We start from the raw sequence: 20,189 nt of genomic DNA on the forward strand, positions 1-20,189 counted from the left end.
AACGTCCATTCATTATTTGTAGCGCGCCAGCCAACCAATATTTTGTGCTTTGTTGCTTTTACACACAGCTCAGATTTCAAATTCTGCCAGTTTTATAACGAAATACAAATTATAAATGTGTTTTTGCTCTTTATTTCAAGCTTATAAGGCATGAAAAAAAAACAGTTTAGCCTAATTTATAATGAAAATAATGTCTCGTCGTTCGTTATTGTAATCGGAAAGATGACTGACTCATGCCGCTTGACAAACACATTATTGCAATATAGCCTACATATTATTTGTATTTCGCTATAAAACTGACAGATTTTGAAAACTGAGATTTGGAATATCTCCCCGTGCTCCAATTCCGGGCAAAGGGTTAGAATAGCCTAGGCTATCAAAATATTATATATATAATCTTTATTCTCGTAGTATTTCGACTTTATTCTCGAAACATTTCGACTTTATTCTCGTAATATTTCGACTTTATTCTCGTAATATTTCGACTTTATTCTCGTAACATTTCGACTTTATTCTCGTAACATTTCGACTTTATTCTCGAAATATTACGATTTTAATCTCGTAATCTTAGATTTTTTATTTTTGTTTAACGAGGCACTAAAACGCCGTCGTAAAAAACAAATCACGTGGAGAGTCATAATGCACAGCCAGCACCAAACGAATGGCAAAGCTAACTGAATTGCCACCATTCAGAATTAAACAAACTTGTATTTGTGATGACCCGAGCTGACCAAACAGTTAACTGTGAAATGTTTGCGCTTTGTACAGTACAGTGCCGGCAGTTCAAGCATTTTCATAGGATCTAATTTGTAAAAAAAAAAAAAAAACTTTGATTCTGGAATTCATTCTTGTTCAGTAATTCATTCGCTGTTGTCACCTGAAAAACTTTTACCCTGCAAGCGCCAATCCGGAAGCCAGAAACGCAGAAGTGTGAAAAAGGCTAATGGTCAGAAATTCAGCTGAAGCGGGATTCAGAAAACAGCCCTGCGCAGGGCTCTTATACAAAAACGCACACAATGAATGCCGACTGTAGAAAGCGATAGCTGAGAATCCCTGACATTTTCGGGCGATTTAAACATCCCAGCCGGACGCATTTATTAGGCCCAAAAAGTGGACATGTCAGGGGGACAGAGGACATATGGTCACCCTAACTTTGTAGATTTAACAGTGATTAATCTATATTTATACTACGGGGCCGTTGAATGCTTGAATCTGATTGGCTGACGAACGTTCTAAGGTGTGCAATTATTTTCAGGGAAACGCACGGCGAATGTAGTTCCAGGCAGCTCTTGACCGCATTACATGACCATATCACTTCACCAAACGATTTCTGTTATTTCAAAGGTCTTACAACAGCAAAATAACCAAAATCCACAAGGACACTGGCGACACATTTTATACAGTGGAGTAGATGCACCGATCGACTGGAAATTTTTTGTTTTATTTCAGACTCTTCTGTTCTGTGCTTGCACACAAACTGCACTGCAATCATATTCCAGAATGCCATTTAATTATGTGGAAATATTACGTTATTATTATAATTAGTTTGTAAACGGCCGTTAACAGAGGCCAGAGAAGTTGAAGTCGGACGCAAAGAGGAGAAAGTAGCAGTCAGAGCAAGATCTCTGATCCAAATATTGAATTTTATATGAATGTGTTTCTGAGGGGAACTGGCTGTTTTCAGAAAAGTTTACATGGTTTTCTTTTCATCTTGCCTCCATATGACACATTTAAATTAGTGTTAATATGCGCAGCGCTGCTGTGTTTCACAGTGGTAACCAAGGAAACGCTGTATTATTGCTGTTAAGCGCCGCCTGCTGTCAGAGAGAAATTGCGTCTCAGCCCATCTGCTGTTTCTGTTTCCTGCAATGTTTTAGGCAGCATAATTTTACAAAGCTAAAGTCAGACCATTCTGTTTTTGCTTCAGATTTTGAAATTATGCAGCCTAATATAAATCAAAGATTGCACATTTATGTTTTGATCGATTCATGATTAAAATGCAGTGGTTGCCTCTAATCTTAAATGGCTATGAAAAATAAAGGTGCACTGCAGATGCAAATGTTATTTTATGTGATTTTTCGATTTCTGTACCTGAACATCTAAAAACATAAAAACCTAAAGTGTCATTTCATTTCTATCTTTGTGCTATAGACCTATATTTAATTGTGCTATTGCTTGTCATTTGTTCATGTGTTCTTATTTACTGGTGGTTCACTTGTCTTGAATAATGTTTGAACTTTATATTTATTTATAGCTAGTGGTTTTTGCTGTGGTATCAAAATTGAAACATAGAATTGTACAATTTAATTGGTATCTAAAATATTGGTGTTGTAATGCAAGATAACATAGATCAAAAGCAATGATAACTAACTGTTTTATTTTTTGTGGCAGGGCAAGTAAAAATGTGAACCACTGGCCCGACTGGGTTAGTAAAATCAGCAGTGTAATATTTGCAGTGTTAAAAGTTATTAATTCCCAAAGAGTTGAATTAACAATCTACAGTGTTAAACAGTACTCGTGTTCAGTGTTGTCACACGGTGTAATATTTATCTAATTTCACTTTTACACTGAAAGTGTAAAAAACAAAACCCGCCGAATTGATCTGACTCCGCCCCTCAAGCGCCGCTGCCTCAAAGCGATGACGCCATTTTATCTTCATGCGACCGAGACGGTAAGCTGGATTGCTTTTCTCTTTATAAAATTACACAGGATAAATACTTTTTGTTGATAATTTTACTCAAAATATGATTGGTGGTGAACACATTTAGAAATTACTAAGTGCGAGTTTTTTTTGTCAGGTTTACAGTGTTAAGTTCGTGAGGTGTAGAGATGCAACGTTAGCCTGTGTGAAAGTTTCTAATGCGGGTTCGATTTCCTGAAATAAGGTGATTTTACGTGTAAAATAATTTTTGGAATGTGTTTACAATTTATGTTATACATACTTTTAGCTTCTTTCATTTTGGTTAGTTGACAGATCCTCTCGTTTTTATTCCCCCCGAGGCCCAAGTGTGAGTACACGATCCGTTGCATCTGCACGATCCGTTCTGCGCATGCGCGTAATTACGTAGTAGAAAACGTCACGCGACGAAACACTTAACGGCCAGGCGGCACAACTAGCCACTGATCTTTGTAGGCTACATTGTGTTTTTGATTTAACAGTTCATGGCGGGTCTATTTTGATGTTTTTAAATGTAGCTTACGCTATGCATTATGATGTGTTTACGTGGTTCACAATCCAAAATAATAAAGTTGTTGTTGAACATGAACATACACGATTTTGGTTACATGTGGAATAAAGTCTTTCTGTCACTGTAAAACTTCAGTTTCCTCCATACTCCCCTTTGGGATTCATTGTTGTTTGGCATTAGGCCTACTTAACTTGCAGTGTTTCGATCTGAGGTCAGTAATATCGTCAAAGACGGTTCGTGTGTCATTTTTTTTATTAAAAGCTGCTAATATTAGTTAGCTTCAAACTGAGTGATTTTGTATTAGTATGGGTCTATATAGCCTAATATATCTATCTATATAATCTAAATGAGGAAAATAATTCCTTCAATGGTGTTTACAAAAGACAACACAATATGCATTTCTGCCTAGACTATCTGCACTTACATGAAGAAAGAACTACAAACAAGTCTGGGGAAACATTATAGAGTATTTCAAACTGACAATGGAAATGACTTGAAAGAAAGCATGGTGTGCACACAGAAGTGACATGAGACGTATTGGTGAGCTAGTGAACCAGAGTATTTTTAATAAGAAATTAGAAAAAAAGAAAAAAAATTGTCACTCACTCTCACACACACTAACAAACAGTGTGTGGGGTGCACAGTCACCCAGATACACTCTCACACACTAACAAACTGTATATGGGTGACTGTGCACCCCACGTCCAGCATTTACTCTCAGGTTGAGGGTGTCTCTGCAAATAAGCATGAATGCTTCCATGTCCTGGATATTTTCAAAACTGAGCATGAAAGGCTCCTTGGCATCCCACTCCGTCGACTCCATCAGCACCCTCCACGCATTCATCTGGTCATCATGATCCATCAACATGTATGACGGTTCTTGCACCTGGCCAGTGAAAAGCCCAGGACTGTTCCTCACAATGTATTCCGCCTGGTACATATGTTTCAATGTGAGGGGCAGCTCCTCCACTTCTACCTGTTCCTCCTTTGATAAAGTAAAATACCATAAATTAAGACTACCCTATAACATAAGATGTTTTGTGTCTTTCAAAAGGGACCTAAAGACATCTTTTCAGCATAAATAGTTATTATGAGTTATGGTTTGTATATCACAGTATTTTCATTAGACTATTGATCGCTAACTTTTGTATTGTTTTTATTTGTAAGCCACTTTGGACAAAAGCACCTGCTAACTCATATAACCATATAATGCACAAAGAGATGACTTATAGCCTACGTTGTTCAATGCGTCACAAACTTGTAGGTTAAAAGTGCTAATAAAATGTTTTCATGGCAAGCTCAATGTTTCCTTGTTCATATCTTAATAAAATATTTGAGCCTATATTGATTCTCTTACAGTTTTTAAAGGTACTGTCTTATAGTAAATAAGTGTCCGTGACATCAGATATTAAAAATCCAATTATTTTTGTATCCACACCCTCATTGTGTGTGTGTGTGTGTGTGTGTGTGTGTGTGTGTGTGTGTGTGCTCTAATCTGTGTACGGGATGAATTTATATTCAGTTATTAACACTCGATCGTTGTTGCCATATAGATCTGCATAACTACCGAATATTAAATCACTCAGAGCTGTAAATCTGTGCAATACGTGAGCACTTTTAATGAGTAAAAGAGACCTTCTCTGTGATTTAGAATTTTTATTTATTAAAGACTATAATAACTATCTAAAATCAGTATACCTAATGTAGTACAGTGATTCCTGGTTCTTTTTAAAGGACTGAGCAACAAAACCAGTCATTTAATTTGTGCATATAGCCTATATAAAAGTATAAATAAAAATGTTGCAGAGAAAATTAACATTTATTGCTTAAATACGCACTAAAGCACATTAATAATAATATTTGCTGTAGGTCAGATTTAATAACAGCTGTTTTAGTAAATAAAAACATTTGAAATAGGCCTACATGCAAAAAAAAAAAAAAAAAGAAGAAGAAAAGGTTTCTTTCAGGAAGGTTTTTATTCCCATTATCCACACATTAAACCCCAGTTCACGCTGATGGACTATTTGGTATTATTGCCTTATCTGTCACCGCAGTTGTTCTTTACAATAAAACCATTTGCGGGTTTGTCCTATTGTCAGGGTCGTGCTGGAGCCAGGGAAACGCGGGGACCAGGAGTTTCTTCAAACATAGACTTTTATTCGAAATCAGGAACACATGAATGCAGGACCAACGGAACACAAGAATGACAATTAACAACCGACACGGAGACAGGGAAACACAGGGCTTATAAACACAAGGAAATCAAGGGAGGAGAACTGAAACAGGTGGGGAACAATCACACACGGCTGGGGACTAATAAACTAATGAACACGAAACTAGAACACAGACAGGACCGCCAAATACGGTCACAGGAGGAGGGGAAAACACAAGACAGGACTGACACCTATGTCTTACTGAACTACAGTGAATTATCATCATATCCCAAATTATCCACCGATCCTAGAATAAATATATAGGCTACATATAAATATAGCCTACATTATATAAAACAACTAAATCTCAAACAGTGGATAATTTTTATCAACATCGCCCAGCTAAAACTGCTCAATGTTTAAGTATGTCTGCTTCGTGTACAGTGAAAAGTGCAATAATATGACTTCATTTAAAGTGCAACCCACTTGTTGAGACTGAAGACCACTATTTACGTTCATCACACAGAAACATAATTAATATTTCTCATAGGTGAGGCTATTTATAGCATAGGTAGGACTATATCATGGCCACGAATTAAGAATTTGTTCCCCAGACTGAATTCGTGAGCCACACATATTACACAGCTCTGTTCTGCCCAAAGTACTCGGAGATGCCGCCACCAAGCGTTTGATAGGAACTTAATCTAATTAACTAATTCCTCATAAAAGAATAAAAATAAAAACACATTTGCTAATTGATTCCAACTAAAATCGCTGTTGTTAGCACTTAATATTTCTGTAGTACAGCCAAACAGCATAGATCATTCATAAAAACGTATATAAAAGAATGCTCATGCGCAAATGTCTACTACACCAATAAGCTCTGCTGTATTATAAACCAATGAAATTGAAGGTGGGCGTAGCCTTAATGTGTCACCCCGCCCCATCGTCCAGGGTGCACTCTGGAGCTACTCCCGAGGCCTGGTTTACTACGAGTCTGAAGTAGACACATGGGCGATTTTCTACTCGGAGGAGAGATTTCATCAAATGGTAAATTTATATTTGTTTTTGAAAGCATTGAGTGCTTTGAAACGGTAATAGTGTGACAGTTAAACATTTACACGCTAACAATTTCGTTTTTGTGACGCAACACTGTGCTGAAGTGTCGCGTCGCGTCGCGTCAAGTCTTTCTGCAGACGGAGCTGTAACGCGGGACATGTACCAGTCATTTAATTGGCGTTATCTAATGCAAAACTGTGAAATTAGAGCGCGTTTAAAAACTTCGTTCGCAAAGTACGTTAAACCGTAACTCCGTCAGTCTTTCCTTCAGTGCCCATGGGCAGAGCATGCTTGAAACCAGTCTTTATCAATTCATATGCTATTTTGGGTAAATAATGTCCTAAATATTTCCAGATGTACAAAGTTAAGTTTTAATTTAGAAAGATATGTCTGAATCTATCTGTATTTTCTTTTCACATTAAAATTAATAGTAAGAAATTCCAAACGTGTTAATTTATTCTAGTGTAGTACACCATGTTCATTTTAAGATGCCATATTACTCATTAAAATTATATAAATGTGTTTAATCATCAGATTAAATAAATACTTAAATTGTTTCAGGAATGCCTCCATATGAATATTGCACAAGGTTTTGTAACGGTAGTTTAATTGACCCAGAATTATGGTTTTAAATAAAAATAAGTTTGATTTGACACCAGTATTATAGACAGCTCTCAGGCTCAGCATACTCAAAATTAGGGTTTATCACAATTATTTTACCATATTTACAGTCCTAATGTAAATTAAATTACTGAAATAAGTGTTTTTTTTTTTTTTTTTATTCTTTTTTAATAGAATTGGCCCAGACTTCTTCAGTGTCAAGTGAAGGAAGCTCCTCTCATAAGATTGCAGACTGGGAGATGAAGCCAGAATTGTGAGTCTGTGTCATTTATGTTATTCTGTGTACAGTAAAAATTTTAAACACACAAACGAATATGAAAAATTAAAATTTAACTGGGCAGCCACACAATATCTGCTTATGTTCACACCTGGAATTGACTAATTATTAATTTAAGATATCAAAACACATAAAGCCCAAAAATGAAAACTTGTCGTCATTTCTCGCTCTGTCACTCCAAACCTGCAAGACTTTCATTCATTTTCAAAACACAAATGAAGATATTTTAAATGAAACCTGAGAGATTTCTGTCCTTCCATCGACAGTCTACACAACTACCACTTTGATGCTTCAAGAAGTTCATAAAGAGATCATAAAAGTGATCCAAATGAATCGAGCGGTTTAGTCACAATTTTCTGAAGAGACTCAATCGCTTTATACAATGAACAGATTGAATTTTTTTTTTTCACATTTAAACATTGATCAGGGATCATAAACAGAAAATTTGGACTAAACCACATGATACGTATGGATTAGATCTCTTTATGAAGTTTATGAATTATCAAAGTGGTAGTTGCGTGGACCGTCAATCAAGGAACAGAAATCTTATATTCTATTAAAATATCTTCCGTTGTGTTTCAAAGATAACGAAAGTCTTGGTTGAGTAAACGATGGAGTTTTCATTTCTGAACTAACCCTGTAATAAAAGAATGTGGCCATATGCGTCTTGTGCTTGTCCACTTGTGCATCACCCAAGATTCATGCTAATGCCAGGTGTGAACAGAGCCACTGTGTGACTACATAATCAGTTTAGCAGAATGGTTCCTGAGAGAGATATTGTCATTTTTATTTTTTTTCCCAAGAAGCCAAGTTCCTGGCTTTTCCCAAGACCTTCAAGGACACAACTGACCTCGGAATCAGCTGTAAAGGAGGACGAAACCAATGTTTAAGGTTAGACTATATTTCAGAATAAGATTATCTATATTCATTTATTATCTATATTCTGTGGTCATGCATTTTTTGCTGAAGTTGTCATATCTGTTATTTAGAACGGGACGGCGATATTGCATCAGTTTGTCTCCTTCATTTGATTCCACCATCACCACAAGGCTGCGAGGGACCTGGAGAAATGTCCTCCTATCAAGCTGAAAAACATCTTCAAAAAGGTACATTTCTGTCACTACCTATTGTCTGCCTCAAAATATTGCCAGATGTGTTGTATATGAAAGACTAATAAAGATAAAATCAATTGGAGAGCTGACCTTAATTGTTATTTTTGTCTTTGATCTGCAGGCACTAATAAGAAGAATACCTTGTAGAGACCACACAGCCGTACCTGCTCGCTGATGGGACAACGAGGAACAGCGTTCATGGATGCTACACAACTGTCAACAAGTATTTTGCTGCAGTCTTGTTCAAATCTACCTGTCATATTTGTTAATGTCTAGGTAAATTCGATGATTTTGTGTTTTATTAACTATTTTATGTTTCCGTGCAACACTTAATGAATGTGACTGACTAATTAACCTCTACACATCTGGTATATGCTTTAAAGTTGCCACTTTGCCCATTTGTTAAATAAACGTTGGAATTTGTACATCTGTCTGAAGACTCTTGATTTTATGTCTAATCTTGTACATTAAAAATGCTATTGTATGGTGTTATTTTTGCACTGAAAAGAATACTTTATTAATTACACTTAAAACAACACCAGGGGTGTTAAATACCCCAGAGTGTAAAATTTGAACAACAATTGCAAGTGTAACAATTCACAGTCGGAGTGTAATTTTTCTACACTGTAAGGTGCTATATTAACACTAAAAATTCAACACTATGAATGGTGTACTTTTAACACCAGATAGATTGGGACCATATTTGATCTTTAGTAGTGTTAAAATTGACACTTTAAGTGAATCCTTATATGTAACACAGAACAAAACTGAATGTATTCAAATTAAACTCAATCAAAAACATGAAAACACACAGTTATGACTAAAAATCAATCAGAAAGTAACATTCAGAGCATCGTGAATTTAAAAATGGTTCTCAACAGAAAAACACACACACAAATTTTAAATACCATTTTCAGTATTAGGATTTCAAGAAAGCGTGCAATGTGAAATAGGTAAAAAGATGTTTCATCTAGCGTATATCACAACAATTGAATGCTGCTTTTATTATAAGAAAAAAAATCGTAACTAAACTAATTTGAATAGAGACCAGACACACACTAGTTAGTTGATGTTTACTTTAGGCTTTTATCTGCCTGGATCTTTGTAATGTCATTCCAGGATAAAGGTATATCTGCAGGTTTTGCATCATACTCTTCAGCAAACCGGTCATTGAATTGTGCCATCACATATATCCAGTATGCTGATGGCTCTATGTAGGGCTCTCGATCAATATGCCAGTCTGGATAGATTTTATCGTATTCCTTATATGGATGCCACTCATCATTGGTGTCACGACATTTAAAGCGTGAGTCGCTGTGTACCGATGATGTACAGATGTCTGTCACTAGTTTTTTAGAATCTTCAAATCTGTAGCGGCCGAGACCTTCTGGTCTGTGAATTGAGACAAAGTGTTTAGAGTGGGCTTCTCCTCCTGCCTCACATGGTGCTTTACAGAATGGACACAGTTCCCGACAGCCCTGCACTCGTTTGAACAGCACATCCTGTGGTTTGGTTTGAAGATGCTTTATTCTGCTTTCAAAACCTGATTTTTCCAAACTAGCTTTCAGTGATTTATCCATGTCCTTCAGAGAACAGTGAAGGCATTCAGCAATTTTTTTTGGATTTGCATTGTTCAGTGTGTTGATTTTGTCCACTACATCCCTGGGAATAACAAGTCTTTCTTGAAGTTCCCTGCAGATGACTTGGATGAATCCCTTGATGTCATTTATAGTTGAGTCTTGCTCTGCCTTTTCAATTGCATGAGTAATTTCACTGAAGACTTCATCCAGAAGCGTTTCCTCTAATTTGAACATTCGATTCTTGGCGGTAAAGTGCTCTCTGACTTTGTCAAAAATAAAGGCTTTGACAAAAGTTTCATATGACTTCATGAAACGCAAATATGTTTCAAATTTAGATTCATCAAGAAGATTTTTCAAGACAAAAATCTGAAAAGATGTCCTTGTTCCAAAAATTCTGGAGTTTTCACCAGTCTTCATCTTGTCTGCCATTTTCATGCCCAAAACATCAGACATGTATTTTTCCAAAGCAGGTTTTATGCATTTGCTCATGAATTCATCAGCTGTCTTCTGACACTGGTCTCGTTCGAGGTAAAGGTCAATGAAGTTACAGCGGTATGTTTCTTTGAAGTTCTCCAAGGCTGTTCGTGGGTTGTTTTTCTGGATGAATTGATTGTGAATCTTTTGAAATTCTCTGCTCGCAAAGCCACAGATGTGTAGTTTAAGGGGTAGTTCAACATAATCTTTTAAATCTTCATGAGCCTTAAGTGTCTCATCAATCATGTTAAGAATTTCCCTGATGTATGTGTCATCATAATCATCCTTACTTTCTCTCTTTGCTTCAACAAATTCCCAACATTCCCTGATAAGGTTGTCGGACATCTCTTGCGCTATCTTGATCTGACTTTTGTAAATCCACTTGGTCAAACGGTATTTGTCTTTGCCAGCAATGAATGTTTCTTGCCCATACATGTCTAAATCCTTCACTTTGTCTAAGTGTTGAGCCATTGAACTTCCTCTAGATTGAAGATTTTTCCTCACATGAAGAAGAACATTTGCCATGATATCTTGTTTCTGGAGCCCTGTGTATGACAATGTGCTGACAGTCTTCTGCCACATCTTTTCAAATGCTTCATCCAGCATGGGGTCTGACATGTCTGACTTGTTCTCACGACAGAGTTTCAGCAAGTCCAGCACTTTTTTCTCCATTGTGTCCATGTATGTCTTTTGGATTCCTTCCACCTTCATCATTGCATTTCGACGTGAAAGAGCTGCATCCAGTTTGCATGTGATGGAATTTGAAAGCTCTTTCTTCAAAGAGTTGGCAGAGTTTATAAAGTCTTGTCGATAGTTTTCCACAAGTTCAACGTGACCTTCTCCTTGTTCATAGTATGACTGGATCTTGTCAGAAATTTCTTCTTCTCCTTTTGAAAGCTCAACACCTGCTTTTTGTAGTAAATGACAACAGAAATCTTCAATGTTGCACTCCTCAGAGTTTTCAAATTTTCCATAGTTTAAGATCTTCGTTTCAGCCTCTAATGCCCATGTGTGCATTTGCTTTCTCAGTGTCCAGTCCCATGTGTTGTACTCTGTGCAGTTTCATGTATGCATCTTTAGTTTCTGAAGCTAAAGTTGAATTTCTCAAATTTCACAGCAGTCCACAAGTCTTTGGTCCATCTAATAAATTCATTCATGTCACTGGGCTTGTAACCTCTGAAAATCTCCATTATATGCTTTTTGAGAGCATACACAGACTCACTATAGCCAGTACTCACTGGTGCCATTGGGGGGTTTCCATGCCACAATCCAGGGATGTAGTGGTCACCCGTCACAGTGTCATAGTTCATCACATCTGTAAATTTCTTGAACTCCAATTTGTTCTCCATTTTGGCTGCAGCTTGTGTCATTTCATTCAGTTGCTCCAACAGAAATTTACGGTCTCTCATGTTTGAATCATGAGCTGAAACATCAGCCACATTCTGGTGTACAAATAAACACTTGTGTTTCTTTCCTATTTCCCTCATCCTGAGGAAGGCATGAACAATGATCTGTAAAATGTCCTTCATCTCTGTTGAATTCTCCATGGCGATGTTGACAATTGTTACATCACTCAGTCCAACCACAAGAGTTGCCAACTCATTATCATGTTCATAGCTGTTGTCCAGTTGTGCGAGCTCAGGGGATTTCAGTCCCTCAGTGTCAATTATTACTATATAATCACAATTGAGTTCTGCTTTACACTCTTCTGTTACTTTAATGAGCTGCATAAAGGCTCCTCTTGTGCATCTTCCACTGCTCACTGCAAACTGAACTCCAAACATGGTGTTCAGCAGCGTTGACTTCCCTGAACTCTGGACGCCCAAAACTGTGACAACCATAATCTTGTTTTTGGGCTTCACCAGTGTGTTTAATTCAGAAAACACACTAGACAGCCATTTTTCAGGGATATTTGAAGAATCTCCATCCACAAGTTCAAGTGAAAATCCTTCCAGCAGTAGTTCAGCACAGAGTCTAGGTAAATGTTCCAGTTGTTTTTGGTAAAGTGCATCTTCTGAGAGCGAGACTGCAGCCTCGTAAATCTGGCTCATCTCTCGAATGAAGTGCTCCACTCCTAAAGAACTGTTTGAAATCTTTTTATCAAGCTCAGTTATTTCTGTCTCGTTGCCACAAACATCTTGACATTTCTGTTTGTACAGTTCTCTGAGTTGAGGCAGTACTTCATGTGAGCGATTCTCCAAATTGATTCTCAACCATTTTAAGAAGTAGGCCTTTTCTGGTGATGATATTGCGCTGATGAAGCAGCTCATAGTAGCAGACATGTCTGTTCTGTATTGCTGTTCTCTGAGCTTCTTTTTCTCAATCTGAAGGTCACTTTCGTAGTCCTCAACACTCTTATCCCCAACTTTGTTCAATCGGCATTTCTCCTTCTCTATCTTGGCCAATTTCATCAAGATTTGCCCTTGCAATGGAAGTTCCTCCTCCTTGAACTGCACTATATCATTCATTTTTGAAGTGATTTCATCTGCGCTTGCTTTGGCACGCTGACATTCTTCAGCATCCTCATCCACCAAGATTCCCAGATTTCGTGCAATCTCAGCTAAACGAACAACTGACATTTTGTTATTGTTGTTCTTTATTGCATATTGCAACTTGCTTTGAATTTTGTCAACAAAGTCTGCATCATTCTTCTTGGCTTTAAAAATGAAATTACTTTTCTTCAGATTGAGCTCATTCACTGTAGCTTTTATGATCTCGTTGTTGGAGTCTCCCACAAAAAATAATTGAGGCATAGATTTCTGACTGGGGACTGAAAGAAAATGTGAATCTAAAAGTTGAGATTCAAAGAACACAAACACAGCAGTTGAAGCCTCACAAAGAAAAGAGTACTGTGTTTCAAAGTTCTGGATGTCACCTCTCAAGTTGGCAATTGCTACAGGTTCAGGAAAGACATCAATGCTCTTGTTTCCACAAGGAAGATACCAGGCCATCTCAACTAAGCCATCTGATATTGTCTTACCGATGTTTCCACAATCCATGTTGAAGTGCACAAAGGTATCAGTGTACTGCTGTGGATTGCTGAGCAGCTTATTCAGAATTTCTGATTTGGAAATGTTGCACCTACCAAGTCTCACAAAAGACACTAAAGGTATTTCTGACAGAGCAATCCTTTCTTCCACAAATGCAATTGGATCTGATAATGAGTGTGGTCTGTATTTTTTCACAATATCTCTCATTGCCCAAAGCATAAGAGTGATCTGATTGTTATCACTGTTTGGAAGCAGCAGAGGAATGGCAAACTGGCACATAGACATTTTCATGATCATTTCCTGCTGAAGAAAACTGTCAGAACAAAGGAACACAGCAGTTAAAATGTCTAAAGGATTTACTGACTGAGGACAGTCTGATTCTGCTTCCTGATCATCATCACTCTCTGAATCTTCTGCAGCATCTGATGAGGAGCACTTAACGCTCCTCGCTGTCCTTTGTAGCATCATCAGTCTCTTCAAGAAGAGCCATGGCAGATTTGAAAGGGACTGAACAGGGACTGTGACACTGTTCTTGTTGATCTGCAGCACTGTGTGTAGAGTGAGCTTCTTATCATAGTAATATGCTAAACCCAAATTTACCAGGAGTTTCTTCATGATGTTCACTGTAAATGAGAACAAAATGAGTCAACACTGCATGATTTTAATAGCAATGCCATCCCCCCATTACATACTTCTAAATAATACTGTAATACTATTATACTATACTAAGTTCAAGTAGCCAACCCTCTTGGCAAAGGTTAATTTCGCCACTGCTCGGACAATTCATCTTTTATAGAAAAACCTTAGTGTTTTTTTTATATATATATACTTGGTGCAATCAGTGATTTCTTTTGATGATTAATAGCTTCTGCCAACATTTTTATCTACTCTAATATAGCACACTTTCAGTATGCATTCACATGTACAGATTAAGTCACTGACATTCACATTGCATAATAATTGAGTGAAAAGTCTAGTGTGACCTCCCTTTAGGTTTGAATCAGACAAGGTAAGTTCATTTTGATTTAGTCATACTGCAGCAGAATAATAATTATCCCCTGCTATAGTTTTACGGATTCTTAAATAATTTTTGCAACTGCATTTCATCTTTTTCTCATCAAACAACCAGACTAATGAATGGCTTGACACAAACCACACTGGGGCAGAGCCTAGACAGAGCTTTCTTGTAGACATAGGTTCAGTATTGCTAACTATGCATGCCAGAGAAGTAGGGTATTATTGGTGTTTATGTCATAAATATGAATGTACCTTGCATCAGCATCCACATTACTCATTAGTACTTCTTTGGCAAATGACCTGTTTTATGTAGCCGAGTTGAGCGAATCTCTGTGGCAAATCTGTGCAATGCACAGGATAGCACAGAGCGAATTCATTTTCACACTGCAGTGAAGCACAAACCAGTATTGATTTAAGTCAACCAAACTTCCAAAGCAAAGTTTCATTCTTGAATGAATCTGAAACTTTGAATGACCAGTTAATAGAGACAGCCGCTTGATTTTTATTCCTGAATGATTCCTGAATCAGCCTTTTGAATAAATCAATTGAATAAATGACTCATTCATTAACACAATGATTTGCCGTCATTGCCTGGCTATATTACCTTCATAATTCAAGTATTGTTTCATTTTGTCATTGATTTCATATTTCTGTATTCAAAATGTTATATTTAAAACATTAAATCTCAGCAATTGTAATTACTGTGTAAATGCAATGACATCCCTCTGAGCAGCATTAACCTGCGTAAATACATCTAAAGCAACTTCAGATGCAGCTTCTTTGCCAACTCTGCAGTGAAAAGATGGCTTTGGTTGATACTTCTTTAATTGGTAACAGCCTACAGTGTCATATTATTCTAATTTTAACATTAAAGATGACAAAATAAGATTAGAACAAAAATACTATATATACAGGATTTAAAATAAACACACACACACACACACACACAAAAACAGTTTGAGGGGGCACATATTGCCCTTTATGGGAAAGTTATTTGACAGTGATAGTTAACAAGAAATATAAAAAATAATCTTCACCTCTGGTTTTATTGTTCAATTTGTTATTTCGTAGGTTTTGATATCTTCTGGAAAAAGCACTTTCTATATTTTATCCTATGTTACAATGGCTATTTAACTAGGAAATTGTCTAGGCTGAGTATGCTACATAACCTACTACTTTTTCTAGGAACCACAGCCTCATATTTTGTGTAGTTTGTCAATGTTATTTCTGTTGTTAATTGAGGTAATTTGTAGAGTAGGTAGAGCCCAAACAATGATTTAAGCCCAGGACTCCTTCTAAATCATACTCTGGGTACATATCTCATATCATTTCAACTTCATCCTTTGTCCAAAACTCAACATATTGTCTATAATAAAAGTTATGTTGCATTTCTACACTTAAATCTATACTGTTCTACACTTCACAATGTTAAATTATCAATATAGATATTGGTCTACACTTCATCATCTTAAATACATTCGCTCCATGCTGTACAGTGCATTATGCAGTTTTGCCACACAGATTTCGATAGTTGGTCAGCTAAATAAAACAGGCCATCCAAAGCACATCAACTGGTCACTGGGATTCCTCAGGACATGTCAGTGAAACCTTGTGGTACCATCCCAGAGAGGCACAAAAAAAAAAAAAAAACTATGCTTTCACTTTCCCTTAATCCATCCCTGTTCTAGATTGTTTAATAGTACAGAATAGTACAATGTCTGAAACTTTGTATTACGAGCACTTCCTGTGTTTATTTGCCTCTTTATGATGAATCGTTTGTTGTTTAAGTTACTTTGAATAAAATCATCTGCTAAATGAATACATGTAAAATGAATATGTAAATATGAAAAAATAAATAAATAAAATTCTGTTTTGAAGACAGAAAACCAGAAAACTAATTATCCAAAGGTACACAGAGTGTTAACCTGGTATACAAGGTCCTTAACATTCCACAAACAAATCAGAATGATGCTGATGCTCAAATTACAGCTTAAAGGGAAGATGTCATGCACAGTAAAGTTATGGTGCTAGTATGATATTCAAAATCTAATTTAAACCTGAAATAAAGCGTAGAACAATGATGATAAAATTTATTTAATTAGAAATGTATATGATTCTCCACTATTTCTCTTTCCACAACCATTAGAAACGTCAGCTGTTGTTTAAATAGTTTTTATTCAGTGAGGTTTATAAAACAATTTAAGCTTACAATGTTAAGAAATGCATTAGTATATATACAAGTTAACATTATCTGACACTACTGCTGTATACAGATTGTGGTCTTTGTACATATACAATTACGAACAGCATATCAAACATGATTATATAAGTAATTTTAACTTACTATCTTTTGAAAATTCTGGTTTCCTTCCCTGTGGAGAAAAAAATGACATTAATAAAGTGAAATTGCTAATATGTATGAACAAATTTAAAATGTCATGAAACCCCCTTTATCAACAAATGAGAATTTTAACATTCCACAATGTAAAAAGTGATAAGTTGACTTAACTTGAAAAAATTGATGAAACCCCTTGCCTTAAAATGATTAAGTAAAGAATAATAAAAAAAATAAAAATAAAAAAAAGTTAAGTGAACTTGACAATTCACTTACCTTATTTTTTTTAATTATCATTTATTTAAAAATTTTAAGGTAACAGGTTTCCTCAATTTTTTTTAAGTTAAGTTAACTTATCACTTTTTACAGTGCAGAGCTACTGGTCTTTAAAAGATATTTCATTTACACTTTATTTTAAGGTTTACCTTTTAAGTTTAGGTTTAGGATCAAAGGATCTAGAATATGGTCATGCAGAATAAGGGATTAATATGTACTTTATGTAAGCAATACGTTTTGAGAGGCCATGCTGTATTGTGAATAACTCACGGCTGAAGGGCGTTGTTAGGCACAATGCGAAGCGAATCAAGTGAGATGAGTTGACGTTAACGACGCATGTTAACGTTTAGTCTAGAACAACAGTAAGCATCATGTTCACGCAAAGCCTCTGCACTTACTCCCGATTTCTCTCAACATGGGGACAGGAGAACCATCAGTCAATAAATGGGAAACAAAGTAACTGCTGTTACTTATTTGAAAAAGGAACTCCGATATTTTCTAGTAAATTAAAAAGTAATGCGTTACTTTACTAGTTACTTGAAGAAAGTAATATGATTACGTAACTCGCATTACTTGTAATGCGTTAACCCCCAACACTGCCTAAACTAAAGTGTTACTGATATTTCATAATATCTTCATCACTTTTACAAGCAGCGTCTCTGAACAAATTAAGCACATCGATTGAAAACACTTAAGCAGTGAGAATAGAGTTAAATCAATGTCACAAATTACGAATATATTCATAAACTATGAGTTGTGACAGGCTGGAGATTATGTGGCCTTGTCATCATACTTTTTCTCTGTTTTTCATAGTTTTTCTTTGCATTATTGTAATGTATTCTGTGCTGTGATCTTGTTTTTTAGTCTTTCAGTTTGTAGTTTTGCTCCTGCTTCCTCATCTCAGTTCACCTGATGTTAAAACTAGAAACTAAAAGACTACAAAACAAGCACAAAATACTTTGCAATTATTTATGAGAAAGATCTTTTAAGTCCAATCACTGCCCTGTATGATATTATGCATGATATTGTGTTACAGTGAAGATTTTAAATGCTGAAACTGAGAATCCAAAGAAGAATGAGCAGAAAAGTAACTTAGCTTTTTTTTTTCTTTTCTTTTTTTAAACAAGAAGAGTGAAATGGTTGAAAAAAAAAAATCGGTCACACTTTATTTTAAGGTCCAATTATTGCTATTAACAAACCGTTAACTACGACTTTTGCCTCAATAAACTCCTAAATTGCTGCATATTAATAGTTAATAGTTGTAACTTTAGGTATTGGGTAGGATAAGGGATGTATATGGTCATGCAGAATATGTGCTTTATAAGTAAACAGCCAGTATGTTAATAATAGGCATGCTAATAAGCAACTAGTTGATAGTGAGAATTCGTCCCCATACCAAAGTGTTACCGTGCTATCAATTGTTTTCAAATATGTGCAACCTGTACATATCTGCTAACATCTCAAAAATGTGTTTTCACGTTTAGGGCCCTATTTTAACATGCGCAGGTGCACTTATAGGGCATGTCCGAATCCACTTTTGCTAGTTTAAAGATGGGAAAGACGGTCGGCGCACCTGGCGCATGGTCTAAAAGGGTTGTCCCTATTCTCTTTATGAGTATTGGGTGTGTTTTGGGCTTAACGTGCAATAAATCAATCAAAATCTCATCTCCCATTCCCTTTCAGAGCCAGTTGCACTCGCGCCATGGCAGATTCGCTATTTACACGGCGGAATTTGCAAGCGGAAAGACTGAACGCGTCTCCAGAGAGGAAATAGGAAACAGAGCTGCTCGTGCGCGAACAAATAGGTAGCCTCATTCTGATACATGCAATGACTATCCATTATGACATGTAGGCATCTTTATATTTATGTAGCCTACACAATAATAATCTTTTACATTGTAATCCTTTAAATGTTAATATTTGTTTGTTTGTGTGCTGCTGCGTCCCTGTGTGTGTAATAAGCAGAGTGTATGTGCGTTGTGGACCCGCCTATAGGTGCATATTACTAACGCGCTCTTTGAATAACAAAAAATACTTATATTTTTACTCTATTTCAGTTGCCTCAAAATAGCAACACGCCAACAATGCGCCTGAACACACATTCGCATTTGTTATTTAAACAACGTGGCAATAAACAGTTATACAAATTATAACTGCTTCATTATGGCTAATTTTGTTCTTAATTTTGTTTTTGTAATTTTGGGGTCTTTAGTTAGACTTGATAACACTTTTGGGTTTCGTACAATTGAAGTGCCAAAGTAAATGACTCATTAGTTTTAAATCACTGTGAAACACAAAACCTGACCTACAAACACTAGATATTGTTTCAGATAATTACTTATACAAATATTTACTTTATTTATCTTTCTAAATAAGAATATTTATCATCATTTGAGAAGACCATGAACACCGCACGTCCTGATTTTGTCATTTGTGATTTGAGTAAGATGTGTTCCTAGGTCAACATATTTTGCTGACCCTGGAACAACATTTTAATCCAAAAATGTAGTCTTGACCATATCCCTACACCTAAACCTAACCTTAACCATGAGTAATGCCTAAAATCAGAGGAAATGATAGATGAATGACACTGATGTACAAGCACCAAACACTGATTGTAAGCCTAAACTTCACCAAAAAAAAAAAAAAAAAAACTATAAACTATAAACTGGTTCTTCAAATCTGATTGGTTAATCACAATATTGTTCCAGGGTCAACAAAGATGTTGATCCAGGAACATGTTGCACTTGGTAAAATCATTTTCTGCATATTCTTCCATCAGCTCCCTGATCTTCTGATCTACACAAATTTCTCCACGACAGCATACCAAGATATTTGTTGTTGCCTGTCAGTTTGTTGTTACCTGCAGTTTTATTAGACATTTCACAAAATCATTTAAAATGGTTTTAGTGTGCCAGTAGGAAATATCAGTTTTAAATGATCAAACATTCCTTTTGCAAATATGACAATAATTCAGTATGATTTATATGTGAAAGTGGTATTAGCTGGTATTAAATGAAGAAGCATCATACCTCTCTGATTTTGTTTGGGTGTGTAGTAACTCTGATAATATCACCGTCTACGGTGTAGTTCAGTTTCCCCACGGC

General features: G+C 36.1%; 1 protein-coding gene and 1 long non-coding RNA gene across 3 annotated transcripts; one reads left to right on the forward strand and one right to left on the reverse strand.

Annotated features, from left to right (window-relative positions):
• Window positions 1–5,258: 5,258 nt before the first annotated feature.
• On the forward strand, window positions 5,259–8,800 carry LOC131548666 (uncharacterized). 2 transcript variants are annotated; one of them, XR_009273215.1, is made up of 5 exons: window positions 5,259–5,473; window positions 7,196–7,274; window positions 8,102–8,189; window positions 8,288–8,404; window positions 8,532–8,800. It is a non-coding gene; the product is annotated as an uncharacterized LOC131548666 (long non-coding RNA). The 2 variants fall into 2 exon arrangements; XR_009273214.1 differs by lacking the exon at window positions 5,259–5,473 and adding an exon at window positions 6,278–6,391.
• A 261-nt stretch (window positions 8,801–9,061) lies between these two features.
• On the reverse strand, window positions 9,062–14,069 carry LOC131548717 (up-regulator of cell proliferation-like). The gene is given in 3 exon segments (XM_058790211.1): window positions 9,062–11,524; window positions 11,526–11,543; window positions 11,545–14,069. Coding segments are annotated over 3 exon segments (4,584 nt in total). The 3' UTR covers window positions 9,062–9,483.
• Window positions 14,070–20,189: the final 6,120 nt, after the last annotated feature.

The sequence above is a fragment of the Onychostoma macrolepis genome, chromosome 10 (genome assembly GCF_012432095.1).
Source record: "Onychostoma macrolepis isolate SWU-2019 chromosome 10, ASM1243209v1, whole genome shotgun sequence".
NCBI classification, from domain to species: Eukaryota; Metazoa; Chordata; class Actinopteri; order Cypriniformes; family Cyprinidae; genus Onychostoma; species Onychostoma macrolepis.